Below are 20,248 nucleotides of genomic sequence, written 5' to 3'. Positions count from 1 at the left end.
ATTATAAGATGTATAATTGTGGGGTATTTGTTGTGTACTTTTTTAATTTTTCAAATGTTTTAAAGTGCAATTGTTTATTATACTTATGTCATTTTAATTCTTATTAAACTATAACCCAGTCAAAATTATCTAATCAAGGGTGTATCAATTCTGTGTCTCCTGTTGGTATCTCTGTAGTTCAGGTTTGCTTTATAATAGACCTTGTAGTGCCACAAGTGTCTTACCTATGCATTTCTGTTAACAATAAAATGGAGGAACAAGATGTGATGAAGCAAAAAGTAAATTAGAATTTGAAGAGGCTAAGCTAACTCAGGCTGTTAGAATGTAAAGCAGATGGCGCGTGAGAAGGAAATAATAGCTTCCACAAGAGTTCTTTTAGAAGACTCAATCAGGAAGACACTCAGAGTTTAAGTGTACTTTTGTCAGCAAATACTCGATCTGCATTACTGGCACTAATTCTTTTTAAGGGGTTAAGGACAACCAAAAAAATCTACACAATCCTTTATTAATAGTTCTCTGTAAATACATTGTAAAGAGCATTAATTCAAATTTCTTCAAAAATGATTTGGCAAGCATTGACTCGAACACTATACACTTCACCTTGGAACTCATATGGTAACTTGGCATTGCAATGTAGTAAATACACACAGCGAAGTACCTTTCCACTTCAGAATACAGGAATTAACACGTGCTGACTTTAATGGAGTTTACAAGTATATGCCTGGCTGAACTGAAGCCACAGGGGGCTCAGGCTTGCAAAAGATTAATTATGTAGTTTATACAAACTATAACAAAAAGTCATTACTCCCAAGTCCATGGAATGCAGGATATATCCCCAGAAATCATCTGAAAAGTTAGAATCAACAAAGGACTTTGGTTGCCTTGCCACAGAATAGAAACCCAGTCAAACCAGACAAACAGCAGCCTGACACGGGGAAGAGCTACGCACAGGCTAGGCCAAAAGGAGCTCGGGAAAAGTTCAGCTGGATCTTAGGAAAGAACATGTTCGTCTCTCACCAAGACAAGTGTGTTAATTCAAGTTGCACAGTACTGCACCTTACCCCAGTTTCTCCCAATTGTCTTAAGTGCTTGAAGCCTATTACTGCCTATTAATTTCCTACTATACCTGTCAAAAGCACAACACTTGTATCCAAACCATTTGAAACCATTTCTTGCATGAACCTGAGCTGGAAAGTGAGGGAGGGACAGTGAAACTTTGGGCTAGGTGCTGAGCAGCCAGCCTGCAGTCAGTACAGCAAGTCAACAAGCATCACTTACCTGCTCTGGCTGTTCCTGTGGTGCAAAATGCTACCTGAGAAGTCTGCAAAGAGCATCTCGTCATCTTCAGCCAAATAGGCGGAGAGGTAGACAGCACCTGTGAGTTCTTAATGTACAGATGTAAACACAAAGGTAGCAGCCTAACATCCTCGTTGTTCTTTATGTCCTGTTATACACAAATCTAGGCAATAAACATAATCATTTCTACAGCCAACAACAAGCTTTGTTCCCCATACTACAGGGGAAGAGAAAACTTCCCCTGGAAGCTTCGCTACTCCTTCTGCTGTTCCGTTCTTGGCATTCAGGATCCACACTGTGCCATCTGTAGATACTGCTGCCAAAAGGATTTTGTTCTTTAAGTCATCACTTTGGAAAACAAATGGTGTTCCATAAACACTTGAAGTGGCTTCAAATTTCCACAGTAAATTACCCTCCGTATTGCAACAGTAGATAAAGCAATCATGGGAGCCAAAAAATACTTCTTGCTTAGTTAAAGTTGAGATGCACGGAGATGAAAACACTGGGCCATTAGTGGGAAACTGCCAAGCCTACAAAAATAACATAATCACCCATTAGCACAGGTCAGTCACATTTTCAGTATGACAGCAACTGATTTTTAGTAACTGGTTGTTGACAGGAGAGCATGCTATTTCAAGAGCATATGAGGTTTTGGTGAGGGCTGGTAAATACTTGTCAAATTACAAGTTAAGCTTTACAGACAGTAAGTGATAAAAAACTCATAAAACAGATATGCAAGAGTTGCTACCTTCTGTGAGGCACATGTAAAATGGCCATCTTGGGAAAAGAATGGTCTAGGCCCATCGTAACCAAATTAGTAATGAACTTTATGAATTTATGAATTCTGTTATCACACTGTAACCACAGTATGGTACCAAACCATACTCACCATGGAGGAACTAAAAATGTTCTCATTTAATTGAATGTGAAGGCTGATACATCTTGCCACAATTACGATTTGCAGCATCTCTCCTGTGATGCCAGTATTTTTTGATAAATAAAACATTCTAAGAAAACTTTACTTCTGAACAGCCACCACCTATAAAGAGATGCTTTAAACATTCATGAAAAGCTTCAAAACCAGAAGTAGACCTTTTTTTTTGTTGGCACTGCTCTGGCACTTACCATTTGCTCTGGGTGTATGCTCTCAACTAGAATTTCTGCTACTCCATCAAGCACCTCGGCAGTCGGGGTTTATTTCTAGCTCAGCCATGCGCTGGCTGTACTACTGATTTTCTGCTTTCTTTTCTCCATAAAAATAAATACATTCTTGCATTTGGTTCACAAAAAGGTGTGTGGTAATCATTAAACCGCAGAAAATAGCATTAATAAAGGATCTCATGCAGAGTTTTGTGATGAACATTAAAAAAAAGTACAAAAAGGCCAACAGTAGCAGCTTTTACCTGTTCTCCAGAATGAGTGTAACAATACAAGTTTCCATCCACACATCCAATACAAACACACTTCTCATTGCAGTGAGGAGAGGAGAAAAGTGGTTTTCCCAGGAAGCTCTTCCAAATCTTATTCCCCGTCACCTGCAAATGGCAGTGTGCAGTGTCTGATGCTTCAGACAACTGTAAGCAGCTACACAAAATGACCCTTCCTTCACAGCTTGACCCAGCCCTTAAGAAAGAAAGAAAAAAGGCCTCTTCCAACCAGAATGCACACCAGAAGCAAACCTCCTCTTCAAATACTATTCAAACTGTTTAGTGCATTCCCTGGGATATTCATTGCCCCCATTCCACCTTTCTCTTCCTTCCCCTAGGCAAAACAGTAATATTAATAACAAAGTGGTAGTAGTAGCAGTTTCAAGAATGGCAGATTCATTTTTAATTCCATTCCCAGCTCCTCAGTATGTGAAAAGGGTCAGTGAAGGAGAGAATATCTTGAAAATAAGCGGTATGAATTATGACTTGCATTATTATAAACTACGAATACTGTAGGAAATGCTGCAACCCACAATCCATGATTGTCACAATGAGCTCCTATTGTTATAAATAATCACTTGGAGTTACAGCTGGGGTTCTCAATTACCTCTTACTCAGAATTAGGAAAAAAAATATTTTCTTATCCACAGCCCACAAGAGATGCAAAACCACACACTTGTCTTCTAACACTAGAGGCAGACAGGAACCACTTAGGTATTACTAAGGAAATCTGTAGCAGGGGGGAGATAAGGATGGTCAGGACTGACGTAGGGTTGTGAGGGCTGAACACCACAAATACTGGTTTAACTAATCATGTAGGGTGTGGGATCAGAAGACCCTGATTCCAATTTCAGCCTACAGTCAGCATGCAAATTCAAGCAAGTCACTTCAATTCCCTTTGTTACCAGACCCTTTTCTGCAGTACAGGAATTGCTATAGTGACCTTGTGTATAATAAGACTCTCATGGGAAAAATATTTCATAGTAACATAAGATCGTGTGATTTCCTTCATCAGAAAAGTGCTCCTACCTTCCGAAATGCATTTTGGTTTAACCTAAATTTGAGACTGGGATCAAAGACAAGCAGGCAAACGTACATACCGGGTTTACAGCCAGTAAGAGTCCTCCTAGTGTAGCAACATAAACGTGATGCGGAGAAGAACTTAGACAAGGAGAGGAAAACACAGCTCCACCTTCGCAATGCGATTTCCATATGCACACTTTTTTCTGTGAGCACAAGAAAAAAAATTACAATTGGAGTTCAAGCTCCATTGACCACTTTCTTTTCTAGTAAATACGAGAAAACATGCTAATCAATCAGTAGTTTCTCCACGCCTTGTTTTCCTTCTCCCCCCATCAGCTCTTTTGAAACCTAAGATTCTCTTTCCACAACTAAGCCACAGTGTTATTTCCAGCTGGGCACCCTACTCTGAAACACCCTCAGAGCATTCAGTAACTGAGAAGCTCAAGATGTGGTTTCACCCAGGAGCAGGAGCACACCACTACATTTATTACTACCACGTAATTCTAAGCCCACTTCAAGCAGGCATAACTTTCTCAAAAGTTTTAGGGTGAAGTGCTGAGAGGACGAACACTACCAGAGTATTCATTTGGTGTGCCAGAGATAGGGTCTAATTCGGATATTGGCTCTTGTATACAGAAAAGTCAGCCAGTGTGCTTACATAAATATCCAAAGCATACACATGTTGGTCATGCGATCCTATGTAGACTAGTCCACTGGAAGGATCTACAACTGCAGAGCTTTTCACGGTATCTTCTGTGACAAAAGTCCAGTGGGTTTCTCCATTGCTGCTCTGGAGCACGTACACTAAGCCGTCGTAACAGCCTGTATCAAACAAAACACAACCGTGGAAAAAAAGTATAATAAATATTTGTATTTATGCTGTCATATATGCTTTTACCTGCATCATTGCTGGAAAGAAGTAAGATGACTTAGGAGATAAGAGTTTCAATATTGTTTCCAAAGCTGCTCCTCCAAGTTGATCATTCAAACTTGAAGTTGAGTCTGCTACACTCAAAGTTCATCATTCTGTGTGTTCCGTCCAGGTGACATTTAGAATACAGTTATTTCATTGCCATTCTACCAAATTTTATAATAGTAATATTAGAAGACAAGTAGAGTTGCTGAAAAGGGGGAAGATTTTTCTAATGACCTCTCTCTTTAATTTTCCTTTATGAACACAAAGATGCTGAAAGAATAAAGTCTGTATGTTTTCTAATGGAAACTGCAGTTATAGAAACTTTTGGTCTTAAGAAAACATTCATTTTTGTTGTCAGAGTAAACAGCAATCAAAATAGTAGAAAAAAATGGCAACATTAGCTCTGCATAAAAACCTCATCATCTGGACATCTGTGCTCACCAGTGATGTATGCACTCTAGCTAAAAAGATAATGCTAAGACAAATAGTGGTAACTCTGTTGGCAACAGATCTGACAAAAAATAGAGCACACTGGTCCTAACTGACAAAGTTTTATAAAAAGTCAATGCTACACATCAATAGCCAACTGTCCTTAAAATTCACAAACAATAATGGATTAAAAACTTACTTTCCCAAACTCATGTTTATAAACCAAAAGCTATCCAAACATTTCCATGTCACTTATATTTACAAATGCATAGTTAAAGGAGATTATTTTTCACTGTTTAATTATCTGAGGCACCACATACTGACTTCTACCTCTATCAATATTCAAAGAGGCTCTAAGACTGTATCACCTTTCCATACATTTTTTAAAAAACAGCGTAATGGTCACACCTCAATCAACCACTGAAAAGAAACTGCACCTACTGCTTATTCCTTAACAAGGCCTTTCTAAGAAATTCACATATCATCACCCACAACTGAACAGTATGTTAAATAATCTCCATCACAGGTTATCATGAAACTTGAATTACTTATTCCTTCTTCCCTGTTTTACAACAAACTAGCCCTGAAGCAGACATGCAAGTTCATGGATAAGTATAGATGGAAGTCATTCTGAGGTAAGAAACAATGTTCTACATTACTCATTTCGTATTTAGCAGAAAAATGAATCTGAAATGAAAGCTAAAACAAAGGACATACCGACGATGATGAAATTCCCACACTTAGATATGCAGGCAGAAGATTCAATACGATCTCCAAGGGTCTTCTCCCATTTTATTTCTCCCGAATCTAGATCAACGGCCTGCATTGTGTGAGAGTGAGAGCCAACATACACAGATGCAGATAGTTCATCTTTAAATGGTATTATAACCAGCGGCGATGCATCAACACATTTTCTTGTATTTGACTTCCATCTTGTGAATAATGTCAACTCTGCCGTTGCTATGTGACTACATTCTGCATGGAGTTGCTGCACAGAGCTACAGTCAGTTTTATGTGCCTTGTTGGTAACTGTTAAAATTCTGTTTTTCTCCATTTCGTGCCCTTGCACGGGGCTTTTCATTATACTTGGAGTCGCTAAATGCAGAAGGGATGGTTGTTGTAGTGGTTCCACTCCTACCTGTGCTGTATTATTGGGTTGCATTAAAGACTTGGTGAAATTCGTAGAAAGAAAATGATTTCCTCTGCTCAGCGCAATAAATGAAATTAATCCTGGAACAACCTCAAAATTTATTTCAGATTTCAGTTTACTACATTTTCCATGGATTTCCTCTCCATTGTTTCTACTTAATTTTCTCTTCAAAGCATTGTCATTATTTATTAGTTGGTCTTCATCCGGAAACACAGTTTTAAGAATATGTGTATAAACCTGTTCAATTGTGCGGCTGAGGATAACTTCCAGGAGTCCAGGCACAGCTCTGCCTACTAGCACCTCAATTTCATCATAAAATTGAAGAGCCTTTAAGGAGTCTCCACCACTGTGAAGAAATACTGCGTCTCTAGAAATTCCACTGGAATCACCTAGGAAACCCAGAACAGACTAGAGAAAAGAAGGAAAACAGTTCATTAATCTTCCACCACGTCACACAGAAAAACTTAAGGCGGGTAATATTCTACTGAATACCCAGAAGTCCCACTAAAAATTAACAGGAACTGAGGAAAGTCCGTTCCTCTGAAACTTTGCAGAGATACTGACAGAACATGAGCTGGGGAGGAACAGGAGAACGTGGGAACAGGGAGATGCTAGTTCAATACTACACATTTTTTTTGCTCATTTCCAATTCTGCAGTATAAGGAACTGAAGCAGAATGTGCTGTATTTTTGTTGGCCATTTTCAATCTCAATACTATTTACTAATGACACCTACACTACTTCTCAGATAAAATATAGATGCCTTTAAATAAAACTGGTTTTTAGTAAGATTTATATAAACCAGTATCTTTTGTTTTTGAATGATTTAAGTAACCTATTTATCTACCTTCTTTTGAAGCTATAACCCCTTCCAATTCACAAAGGATTACAGATTCAACATTGTTATTACAACAAAGAGCAATTACTACGTCTCCTGTCACTGCACTCCCTGCTTCTTAAGTCAAGTTATGAAGTTCCAAACCCTCTGATTTTGGAGGCTGCATTCTACTGTTCAAACTAGATGTAGGGCACGTCCCACCCCCTTGGTTATCATTTCTATAGCCACCAACACAGTTAAGAATCAGCACAGGCATAGCAAATTGCATCACCAGCTTGAATACATATGTATTCAAGTCCTAACCACAGCAAATCCCACTTTCAGGTGAAATTTAGACGCGTACCTTTCAAAAAAATCTAATACTGTTTGGCGTCACATTTGAGTACTGTGAAAAACAAGCCTTTACCACAGAAGTTTAGGAACAATACAGTGAGACGGTCCAAGAGATAATTACGTAACTGTGCCACCTTTTTAAAAAAAAAAAAGACTCTTCAATTTGTAATTATCTTTAGAAATAAGAAACTCTACTAACACAGTAGCTATTTTGTACAAAATTTCCACGTCCCAGTTCCTCGTTTCCCTTAGGGATACCTTACTTGGCAAGTGAAGCAGTATTCAAAAAGCTGCTGACAGATTACATCCTTCCTATGCTAATTGCTTATACCTTCACAGTCTGCAGCTTTATCTGATACAGAAACATAAATGAGTCCCTCCTGGCCGTTACACAGCAACTATATTTAAGTATTAACTGAACAGAAAGAGCTGTAATACGTGAATGTATAGGCAGCAAGAATGTTCTGGCTGCATTAGTCATACTTCTTAAAACTGTTTAATTCCTGACACATGTATAATGATCTACTTGCAAAGATAAAAAGGCAGCTCAAAATACTACCTTCCATAAATACTGCAATCTTTCCCACAATTCCTCTGCGCCATTCAGCTTACTGTCACGCCTTCTGGAGTTTAGATGGTTGCGGTAAATCTTGTTCAGTTCAGATATATCAACTTTGCCTTTGTAGAAAATAAAGTATGATTTTTTTCATTGCTTTTCAGCATTTACACTTCCAAAGCTTGCTCTCCCCAAATAGTTATCTTACTCTTTTACAGGCTTCCATTCAACTGCATTTTTTTTTTTAATCCAGTCAACCAACTACACTCAACAGAACCCAATAAGGTTTTTGAAAATTTACTCTAGCCTCCCGCATAATCCCCCTTTCAGTGCATGATCTTTCCCTGAGAGAAGTCAGGGTTTGGTCACAGACTGCAACAGAAGTGACTGAGGAAAAAAAAAAAGTGCAGTTTTAATACTAAATTGATTTTACTGCTACTTTTTGAATCTTGAATGAAACATTATCAAGCACACATAATACATGGTCAAGATTTCCTACTAGGTGTTAGTTATCTGATCTGTGTGTTTAAAAAGCATGACAAGTTTTGGGTCAATTAACAACAACAAAAAAAGAATGGAGACCATTACAGCAAGTGGCAAGGGTACTTATAGTTTCACTTACCATGTGATGTCAAAGGCAAAGATTTAATCCATACAAGCTCATCAGGAATTGCGTGAGCTGGCAGACGTTTTTGAAGTTCTTTAACAATTTCTCTCTCTTCTAAATCATCACTGGGCACAACAAATAGGATAAGTTTTTCTTGCTGATACCAGGTCACTGCACAAGCTTCTACCTGACAAAGATCTTCAGCAGCCTGTAATTAAAAAATATTGGTTTTGCTTTGAAATGCAGTTTATCAAAAGATTATGCAAGCACTGCAGTGCACCATTTGAAAATGTTCATCTGCATATACAGTTTTCAATTCTGCTGGAATAAAACATACAATAAAATAGATTTCTAAGAACACAAAACCGAACTCCTCCTTTCTAGGTACCTCTATTACATAACTAGATTGTTGATAATACATCCTCCTAATTTATTCAAGCCTTCTAAAAATCATCTGAGTACATACAGATTTCTGGTGGTAATGATGCATGAGCATTACGCCTGCTCTTCTGTACTGACATACTCTACTCATTAGAATCATAGAACCACAGAACCATTTAGGTTGGAAAAGACCTCTAAGATCACCCAATCCAACCTTTAACCCAGCAGTGCCAAGCCCACCATTGAACCATGTCACTAAGCTCTACATGTTTTTTGAAGATGTCCAGGGATGGTGACTCAAGCACTTCCCCAGGCAGCCTGTTCCAATACTTCACACCCTTTTCAGTGAATATTTTTTTCCTAATAGCCAACTTAAATCTCCTCTGGCGCAACTTAAGGCCATTTCCTCTTATCACTTAGTGCTTAGGAGAAGAGCCAGATCCCCACCTCACTATAGCCTCCTTTAAGGTAACTGGAGAGAGCAATAAGGTCTCCCCCAAGCCTTGTCTCTAGGCTAAACAACCTCAGCTCCCTCAGCCACTCTGCATAACATTAGATGTTGTATTACCTGCTGCAAACATTCAATATTAAAACGTTTGCCATGACGTTTAATCTGATTGTCTTTCCGACCCAAGAAGACCATCTGCGCATTCTGCACTCTTACAAAATCCCCCGTTTCTCTCATTGTGCCCGGGGGTACAGTTATCTCATCATCAAGAAAGCAAATTCGTTCTTCACCACCTACACAAGAAAAGACTGTGGTCATTATTAAATGGCTAATTGCAAATGAAATTATTATAAAAATACTGAGTGTTTGATTAAATTCTCCTAAATGCTAGCAAGCATTATAAATAGCAAAAGTTGTTTTTTTTTTTTTTTTTTTATCAATGTCTAAACTTCTACACTGTACCACTTGGGCTATACAGTTAATTCAGTTCCAACATGTAAATTACTACAGTTAAGCATCAAAATTGCAAGGAGAAAAAATAGATAATCAGTATAATGAAAGCAGCATGCAGATGAAATGGTGGTAATTTCCTGTCCATCATTCCAACAACCTAAAATGCCATCAAGGTTCCCAGCCCAATGGGAATTTACAATGTTACGTTAATCTGTTTATTAGAGGTAGGCACCAAGTAAAAAAAAAAAAATCAACATATTACTAAAACTCAATTAGGAAAAGTATCTTAGAAGAACAAAAAATATAAAATAACCTATAAATACTTGTCCCTCGCCTTCTAGAACTGCAGAACCGTTGTCGTCTCTGACCTCAACTGTTGTTCCAAGGAGCGGTGATCCCAAAGGTACAGAGAAATCAGTTCTAAATATATTGAAGAGAGAAGCAGTAAAAATCTTTCCCTTCTGAACACAAAACAACCATTCCACGAACAATTTAACATACAGTCTTTTAAAAGATCAGGGCAAGAGTAGATGGCTGGGGCTTCTTTCTACAAATATTTCTTCTTAAAAAACTGCTCTATTTGTTCAAAATTTAAAACTTCATCCATGTGCATGGGTTTCATTATCATATACAAAAAAACACCCAGAGAATGATAGAAAATAAGGCTTAATGGATGATGAAATCCCCTGAGAGTACCCTGAGTTTCTGCCAGCTTTTAAGTCCCCCTGGTTGAACCTCTATCAAGTTCAACCATTTTAAACACATAAACACTTCCTAATTCATTCTTTCCCTACCCTAGTTTGGGCTTTTATTCTTGTTGGTTACTGATATTGTGTCAATGAATACAGATGACTCTTCCAGAAAAACCTGCAATAAAAGGAACAGCAATTTCAATATCATGTATCTTATTACAGAATTCTTCCACCGAGCTGCAGGCCAACTAATTCCTTTCCCTTTTGCAAGCACTTTGCAAAACCTCATTCACTGAATACAGACACTACTTCTGAGTGAAAGTAGAGAATAATATATTTTTTTAGTCAAATAAAATAAAAAAGTAACTTGAAATAATTTTGGTAATATATCAAGTTAGGCATGTGTTTCAGCTCAACTTTGATCATAAAGTCTCCTATTTGAACGTAATACTCTTGCTCAATCCCTGCTATTTAGGCTGTTGAAATCTCTTCTTTTTTCTGATCAGTCACTGAATGCTTTATCCTGCGTTAGCCAAAACGCACTCAAATTTTGTATTTTTTCCCAAGTGGGGATCTTCTTTTCCTTGCTCTGTTCAGCTTCAAAACAGAATTACTTGGCAAAGAGAAAGCATCCCTGATATTCAGTATGTTTACCCCACACCATGGGAAAGTCCCAACGAAAATAATAATAATTAAAAAAAAAAAAAGTAAAATATAGCAACTACAAAACAAACAAACAAACAAACAAGATTACTACATATATTATAAAACAGCAAAATTAAAAACAACAACAACAAATTCATTTTGACATTATTTTTAAGAGACTTGAGATTACAGGTTTAATTTTGCCAAACCTATCTAAAAAACAGAGGGGAGACAGACCAATAATGCACTAACTTTTCTGCTGGTTTTTTGATATTCTAGTGTTCTCTAGAAACTGTGCCGGTTTTTATAATTTAGATAGCAAACGTAACAGACCACTGCACTCCAATTGTCCTACCAATACTAAGAAGTGCAGAAGGCATAAAACCATCTGTCCTGTTTTTGGTCTTGGGCTGCTTATTTGTTTACTGCAAAGAAACTGTAATTCCCTTACGCTTGGAGGGAACAGACTGCAATGTGAAGAGCAAGAGCCAACAGTCACAGACTATACAAATTTTCAGCATTCCAACTGCACCTTAGTTTGAACAGAAAAGCAACAGATTATCTCCTGAGCACAGAAACTTTGAGTAGAAAAAACAGCTTCACTGAGGAGAAGCCAATGTCTGGACTCAGAGAAAGCAGAATGAAACACTAGAATCAGAAAATTTCAGTGCTGTAAAAGAACTCACATTTTCTGCAGAACAGTTATTAAATAACAGGCCACATCTAGAAGAGTCCTTGCTTATTCAGGAGTTTTGCTGGAGAATTTGACAACGGTTTATGACCATCCACCATTTTCAGTCTTCAGTTGTTAAAGCACCAGGTTAAATATCACAGCATTTGTCTGAAACATCCCATTTCATAGGATGTGTCTAACTGAAGTCACATGTACAACACCATGCCAGAGAATAATTACACATTTCAGAGAACAAACAAAACACTGAGCTAACTCAAAGAACCTCTCATGGCCTTGACACTCCTGCAACTCTCTTTATGAAATACAATGAACAAACAAAAAAAAAAAGTCTTTAATTGTGTGAAAATAGAAGAGTGCTAAATGATGAAAAGAAAGTACTTCTGGAAGTCCAACTAAAAGGACTGTGAAACCTTGGGTGAGCCACTTTGTACAAATTTTTGTCATCCGTGCTTGTCAAGTAACATCAGTGGGATCATTTGTTCAACACTGTATTATCCAATGTCAGAAAAAAAATCAGTAATTAGTCTCCACTTCTCCATTTGTGGAGTTTTAAAACTGTAGGTAAAAGCACTGTAGTGGTAAGAACTACTCTTACATCTATTGATTACATTTGAAAGTCATCTCTGAGTATTTTTGCTTCAGATAAGTAAATCTCAGAAGCAACCTTCTAAACTTGACAGAACTAAGCTACGAAGGTATCTTTGTTCAGGGGCTATGATTAAGAGTTAAAGAGCCTCATTTTTCTACTCCCACTGACAGCTCTATTAGGTTTCTTCTATTTGAATATGCAAGATCTCACTGGAAAAGCTTCACGAGGAGCAAGAGTAGGGCTAACTGAAGTTGCTAACAAATTGGGTAGGAGCTATTTGCCTGCAGAGGTGTAACACCAAGCCAGTACCACCACAGAGATAGCACAACCTGGACTAGGCCAGTCCAGGTCCACCAGTGGGAAGGCAGGCTGGGATGAGGAAGAAGTCTAGATAGAGTGATGACCAAATCAGAGCCCATCATGACACTGCATGAAGCAGTGTTACAAGTATGCAGGATTTCAGGCTGAGGTTTTACAGTTCAAACATCACTCAACAACTTTTACTTGAGGGGGCTGTAACAATGTGAGAAATGGTCAGATTTGCCTATTTCTACATAAAAAACATGTGTAACTTCTACTGGCATAAACACTGATGAGGAATCAAGTAGTCCTGGAAACAGGAGACCTAGGTTTCATTTCTGCTGATTTTTAGCATTCACACACCAAGCCACAAAACAAATGGAATTTCCTACCTAAAATCAGCACTAAAAACCTCTTCAGGAATCTTGTAGCAAGTGGCCCAGCTTGACACTTCGGTGATACCATATAGATTAAAAATACTTGTTCTGTTCTCCTTGTGCTTCCAACTTCTCAAGACACTCAGTACGGAAAATGCTTCACCACCAAGGGCTAAGACTCGGAGTGAAGTATCTGCAGATAACACTGTTGACTTAATAATGTGAGCTCCAAACCTCCTGAGAAGTGTTGGTGTTGCCTGAATGATTCATGTTAAAAAAGATGAGAAACACCTGTTACTTTTTTTTTCTCCCCCATATGTGTACCTCTTCTTGCTTTATATCTACTATCATATTTATGTTATGGATCTACTTAACCATTATCTCTGTACAGTAGATGGCATCAACCATCAGATGTCAGTATAGAGTGTGCTGCTATTTTGCAAGGTTTTCTATATTGTGTGAAGCCTTTCATGAGTACTATCAGCACCAATTTACATTCTTCTGTAGAGTTTCTGCTTTACCTAGCTTTACAAAATACTTTGTTACACTGCCAGGTAAAAGGCCAGCATTATTCAACCACGCTTGATGCTCATAACTTCAAGCAAATATTCCAAAAATGAATTTTAAAGTTGTTAAAAATGAGATATTCCTATTCTAACACAGAAGGAACAAATGAAGCCTCATATAATTAGATGGCATTAAAACAGTAAAAGTGTTGCTGGGGAATCAATTATTCTATTTCTCTCATTATTGTTAAAACAAACAAACAAACAAAACTAACATTTTATCATCCTATCAATGGCACTATTTCAGTTGTATTTTCAGTACAGAGACTACCGCTAAAATTCAAAAATTGTTTGAGGAATGGCTCCAAGATCAAGTCTATTGCACAGTGCTAACATGTTTCTAACAGCTTACTCCATAATTTAATTAATTCTTAAAAATTAATGGATCCTGAAGATGGATGTTGGTTTTATCTTCAGTTCATTGCTTTCTGTTGCAAACTGTATGACGCTTCCTTCAAATGGTAGTTTGCTGAAGAGCTAATGTTTTACAGAAAAAGGATAGCATGAGCTCCTCTCCAGGAAGAACACTCCTGTCGTTACTGTTTAGACTGATGAAAAAGTAACGCACATTAGGAAAGGTGAGAAGTGAAACACTGAAAAACGTCATCTTAGGTGTTGCCTACCTGCAGAACTGTCACATGGTGATGGCGAAACAGAGCAGCAGACAGCTCCAAAGGCATCATTTTAACAGTGTTTGGGACTACTAGAATCGAGGCTCCACTGGTCAGCGCAATGAACATTTCAACCACAGATGGGTCAAATGTTAGAGGAGAAGCCAGGAATAGCACGTCATCCTGTGTGATCTCAAATATGGATCTGAAACAAGAAAGCCAGGAGTTACAAACCTGATCCATGTTGTTAAAAAATCAACTCCAAACTAGAAGAGCAGCACAAAAGAGGTTCCTCACTTAAGCAATGCCAAGGGGTTACAGACTACTCTGAATATGAAGGCATGCTGCCTGAATATGCAGACCAGTCAATTTCAGCAAGAGCTCCTGTATCAAGACCGTAACTATTGATATAAACTAATGAGGTCCTTTTACAAGTTTATCCACCATATTACACACCAATACAGCATGCTGAAAGATGTATTTCAACTAATGGGTGCTCATTTTTTTAAAAAAAACACACAACTGTTATTTCCCATAAATAGATTTTCTAGAAATTATTAAATAGAACAGAAAGCAATCCAAGGAGACTAAAAAGGAATTAGGATTTAAAAACTACAAAAAAAATATATAAACTATAACTGTGAAAAATTAACTTTGTTATCTATTTCTTTTAAGCAGCAAACCAGCAATACAAAACTTACAGCAGCACATTATTTGAAGTACACCCATAAAAAAATGAGCAAAACACATTTTAAAACATAATTTAAAAAGAAAAACAACAATATAAGCTTATTTTAAAAATAACTTAAAAGCACATTTACACATTAAAAATTACACTGAAAGAAACAAAACTTTATGATACTATTTTGAAACAATAGAAACACCCACAAAGAAATCTGAAAAGCAAGGGAAGAAGTGAAACAGTGTTAGCAAAGACCCAATGTACATCCCTCTGAAATGCTTAGAGAGTCCCTAAATATCAAATTTGTAAAAGCTTTTAAAGGAAAAACTGGAAACCACACGTACTTAAGATGCTGAATATTTGGCACTATACATTTATGAGGTACTCTGACAATTTTGGGGGTCCCAGTAGTTCCTGATGTATGCAAGACGTAAGCTAAAGAGCATTTCTGGCCAACATCCATGTATTCTCCTTCTGATGTTTTTACTTTGAGTTGCTCTGGGCAAACAGTATTTCCTGGCTGTGAGTTAGCCATAGCTTTGAAAGGTTCAAATTTACTGTTCACATTGTCTACTTGTGAATTTACATCAGTATTGCTCCAGCTTGCTTGGAAGAGAGTTAAACCCATATGTTCCACTGCGGAAGAATTGCAGGAAAACCAGCCAGTGTGGGACATCTGGAATTTCTGTAAAATAAAATGAACAATTTAAACAGCAGAAATCAGGATGTGCTATTGTTCTACCATATGTAATGAAATATGGAACAACATTTTTCACAAATAATCTTTAACCCCTTTATTCAGGAGGACTTACACCAGATAGTTTTAAGCTCATATATGTTTGTATATTAAATATGAGTAAACACAGACTTTATGAATGAGAAATAAACACCTGAGCAAATAATGAAAAGGGAAAACATACAAAAGAATTCCATGGAGGACAAAGAATTTTTCTGAACAAGGGAGAAGCACTTTGTACTTCTAATTTTAAAGATGTGCTTTTCTGAATGAAAGCCTCTTGTCATGAAAAAAAAAAAAAAAAAAAAAAAAACAAGCCTGACCAAGCTTATGGAAACAGAATACAATCTGAATAGCTACACATTTCTAAATTGTGCTTTGATGCTTCTGTAGAAGCCTGAACACTTACCTTTATTTTGTCATTCTCAACAAGAATATGTTGAAGATTGCATTTCCTTATGAAATATGTAGATAACACTGGTGGTGCATCTGGATCAATAGGGGAATAGGCAGCTGGAACCTGAAGGATTCTAACAAGACCCCCAAAAAATAAATAAATGAGTAAAAATCCACAGAGAAATGAAGAAAACTCTAGGAAAATCTATCTGAATTTAACTAAGATTTTTTTGTAACTGTAATTTGTACCCAGAGCCAGAAAAAATTTAGTTATAACCTGACTTTTAAATATTTTATTAGAAATAAAGTATGAAGCAAATTATAATCAGTGTTGCCTTTTGGCATTTTACAGCATGGAAAAAGATTAGAGCTAGATTTAAAAAAATCAGAATTCTTCTTGGCCAGGCAGGTTGGTGATGACAAGGGTAACACCGACATAACAGCACCATAATTTCAAAACTTCAGCTACAGACTCTGGACAGAAATACAAGCATTCATCAACCTGCAACAGTTATTTTTTAACAATATTAACAGTTATTTTTAACAATAACCTGCAGCAGTTATTTTTTTAAAAAAGGTCTACCCACTGAATGCAGTTCTTATTCTCAGTAAACAGTCCAGTATAAGAAAATTCTGAGCACGTACCAGAACTTTTTTCCCTAACAAATAAACAGAGGAACACTAAGTGTCGTTCTGCTCGTTCACACTGCTTTATGTTGTAGTTTCTTCAACTGTTGTTTACTGCAAGCACTCCCTCTAGCGGCTCAATTCGATAAAAGGCTAACACTTGAATTTATTAACTCCAAAAAAAAAAATCGGTAACTAAAATATGAAAAGTTTCCATAAATCTTATTATTTCATCTTAGGCTGGGTTCCCGTGTCTAATTTGGTATACTTTTCATTGTGCAAGTGATTTACCAGTATAATACTGACAAGATCCTGAACAAAGGGTTGGAAACTCTAGTGTTCTGCCTACTGGAATCAATACCCACGTAAACCTGCCTTGCATTATATATAGCAGTTAATTACTCAGCGAAGATGGCTGTAAAAAATCAAAATGCCCTGCCAGTTCCCAGGCATATCACAACAGAGATCTGTGTTGCTGCTCAGGGCATCAGGGCACAGAATAAACCAGGACAGATGAGACTACAGGCTGCCCAGTACAACCTGCTGCCCCAATGCCATCAGCCCTGAGGCCGTTGTGCAGGACTTTGTCAGTCAGATCTTGAAAGTCCCTGAGGACAGAGCCTGCACAACCTCTCTGGGCAACCTACTCCACTGCTGGACTGGGGAAAAAGTGTTTCCTTATTAGTGAGGAAGCTCCTCGGCACTTCTGGAAGGTTTACGATTACAGCACTCGATTGAGATCTTTATAGTCAACCGCATCTTCTGTGATGTGATGCATCTTCTTATGGTACTGTGTATTTTAGATGCAGTGTGACAGCAGGAAAATACCAACACACCTAAGTACCAATACCTAGGAAGCACAACTCCTGCAGTATACATCAGCTGAAGAAAATATGCTTGGGATGCTAAGATACTGTGTTATATCCTAATAGGTAAAAGGATACAAGCATTCTAATTCATCAATAAATGTAAGTTATATAAATTGCTGAATTAACATGAGTATTGAGAGAAACATTTCAATTTCCTAGCCATTAAATAATCAGTGTCTCTTTAGCGCTGCATTGCTTATTAGTTTCTCCCGCAACATTCCTGTAATGGAATTGTACCTATAGACTCATTTAGCTTAGAGCATGACTTATTTTCATTACTTTATTTCCAGCTAACAAGACGTGAAGAATGCATTAAAAAATGTATACTTGTTTTTGAATAGGTATTTATTCTGTTAAGTTCACTTTTAAACAAGTACAAAGATAGTCAATAATTGCTGATATTTCTATAAATATACTTAACCATACATTAAAAAGAACTACATACATTTTAGATCAAGGAACCTAAGATTCAATAAATTTTAGCACAGGCTTTTCAAAGACTACACTGTAATACTGCGATCTTTTCCCTTTAAGATTGCAAGACTCAGAGTGCCTCTAGACGGTTAAGGAATACTATAAAGAAACAAAAAAGCAAGCATTTCAGCAGTAGCAAAACCAACTAGTAGGTATTGCTTATAGTATTACTACATTTTTGTTGATCTTAAAAAGATGAACAGACTGAAAATTTACTTAATAGAGTTGACCATTAAAATACAATACAGATTCAAACCATTACCCTAAGATCCAAGAGGGTAAGTTTATTCCTGGATAGCAGTAAAGGCCTATTTCACATTTTCCTTGGTGACTGCAGTGCTTTTGAAGGAAAGCTGTTAACTCCGCGGCAAATTTAACCACTGTTGCATATGTGTAGAAAGTTGGAGGCTCATCGTTGCATTGATCAAACCAAACCGCCTTTCTATCCGAGTACAGGCTAGCTGCCTGGTTCACCATCTCCTGAAGAGTCATCCCAGCTGCATTTCTTCAGTAGCCCTGGAAGATTAACAAAGCAGACTACATTGTCACCTCCTATTTTATATATATATATATATATATATATACATACATATATATATACATACATGTATACATATACACATGTATATTAGTCAAATGACATACATGCACAAAACAGTACCAAGCAGGAAAGAAAAAAAAAGAAACAAACTTCTCAGTTAACAGAAAACACAGTGCTTCACTACAACACCTTATACTGCTAGAATGTAAAACTTAATATTTTAATCATATACCATGGGTCTCATGCTTAGGAGCATGATAAATTCAGTTAGATTTAATTACTGATGTAGTTTGCTCCTCATCATTACACCTATTATAAAGCTGGGCACAACTAAAATATTAATTTTAGTAATTTATAGAATCGTTAAGGCTATAAAAGTCCTCCTGCTCCCCACCACCAACGTCACCCACTAAACCACATCCCTAAGCACCACATTCAACCTTTCCCTAAACGCCCCCAGGGACAGCAACTCCACCACCTCCCGGGGCAACCCGTTCCAATTTCTGAGAAGAAATGTCTCCTCATTTCCAACCTGAACTTCCCCTGGCACAACTTGAAGCCATTCCCTCTAGCCCTATCACGAGTTACCTGTGAGAAGAGGCCGACCCCCAGCTCCCCACACCTTCCTTTTGGGTAGTTGTAGAGAGCAATAAGGTCTCCCCGAGCCTCCTCTGCTCCAGACTAAACAACCCCAGCTCCCTCAGCCGCTCCTCACAGGACCTGTGCTCCAGGCTCTTCACCAGCTGCGTAGCCCTTTTCTGGACACGCTCCAAGGCCTCAAAGCTTTAAACTGACCACCAGCTTTAACAGCACAGGGAAATTCCGCTTAAACAGGGACCCCCACAGGCGACTCCTAAAGCTTTACCAGTGTTGCTCCCGCAGGGGCGTCTCCGTGCACCACAGGGCCCTCCCGCCCCAGCCGCGGAGGGGACAGCTCCGCACTAAGCCCCCCGCTGTGTCCGCGTTCCCCCCCCCCCCCCCACCGCACCCAGCGCTGCCCCAGCCCGCCCCCAGCCGAGCAGCCGCCGCGGGACGGACACCGGCACCCCCAGCCCCAAGGCCCCCGGCTCCCACCTCAGGCAGCAGCCACCGCTCGCCACCTCCTAGCAACCGAAGGACAGCGCTTCTGATTGGCGGGGCCATTATAATCCTGGACAATTCCCCAGTAACGCGCGCTCTCATTGGTCAATATCTGTCGCACAGTTCGGGCATCTGAAAATGGCGCCCGGTCCTCCAGAGGCCTGCGCGGGGCGGCGCCATTTTGTCCTCGGGGGAGGAGGGGGGGACGATGACACCGGTGAGTGCGCCGCAGCCCTGCCGGCCCTCCCCGACAGCGCCTCCTCGGAGATGAGAAGAGGAAAAAAAGACACGCGGAGAGCCTCGGGGTGGAGAGCGGGCTGAGGGGTGCGGAGCGGCCAGGCCTCGCCGCTCACACACTGCTCGTATCCCCCCTGTCCCTGCAGAAGATGGTACGGGCGGCCGGGGGCGCTATGGCGGCTGGAAGGGCGCGGCCGCCATTTTCTCCAGGGGCAGCTGTGGAGAGGGGGCTGTTGGGGGGGGGGGAGGGGGGCGGTTTGTGCTGAGGGACAGTGG

The 20,248-nt window shown here is 38.8% G+C and overlaps 1 protein-coding gene across 5 annotated transcripts; it reads right to left on the bottom strand.

Annotated features, from left to right (window-relative positions):
- Positions 1-484: 484 nt before the first annotated feature.
- AASDH (aminoadipate-semialdehyde dehydrogenase) lies at positions 485-19,862 on the bottom strand. 5 transcript variants are annotated; one of them, XM_035326279.1, is made up of 15 exons: positions 19,730-19,862; positions 18,377-18,630; positions 16,158-16,278; positions 15,357-15,697; positions 14,343-14,535; positions 13,169-13,410; positions 10,170-10,276; positions 9,524-9,696; positions 8,590-8,782; positions 7,971-8,089; positions 5,809-6,649; positions 4,405-4,568; positions 3,824-3,949; positions 2,700-2,831; positions 485-1,826 (listed from the first exon to the last, which is right to left on the bottom strand). In XM_035326279.1, exons 2-15 carry the CDS (start codon positions 18,604-18,606, stop codon positions 1,419-1,421), a joined length of 3,390 nt encoding a protein of 1,129 aa, XP_035182170.1. In that variant the 5' UTR covers positions 18,607-18,630; positions 19,730-19,862; the 3' UTR covers positions 485-1,418. The 5 variants fall into 5 exon arrangements, with proteins under 5 accessions (XP_035182170.1, XP_035182171.1, XP_035182172.1 ...); XM_035326280.1 differs by lacking the exon at positions 19,730-19,862 and adding an exon at positions 19,244-19,499; XM_035326281.1 differs by lacking the exon at positions 19,730-19,862 and adding an exon at positions 18,925-19,054 and having other exon boundaries at positions 18,377-18,632.
- Between the last annotated feature and the right edge of the window lie 386 nt (positions 19,863-20,248).

This window comes from Oxyura jamaicensis, chromosome 4 (genome assembly GCF_011077185.1).
Source record: "Oxyura jamaicensis isolate SHBP4307 breed ruddy duck chromosome 4, BPBGC_Ojam_1.0, whole genome shotgun sequence".
In the NCBI taxonomy this organism is placed as follows: domain Eukaryota; kingdom Metazoa; phylum Chordata; class Aves; order Anseriformes; family Anatidae; genus Oxyura; species Oxyura jamaicensis.
This window is presented reverse-complemented; position numbering and strand designations above follow the sequence as displayed.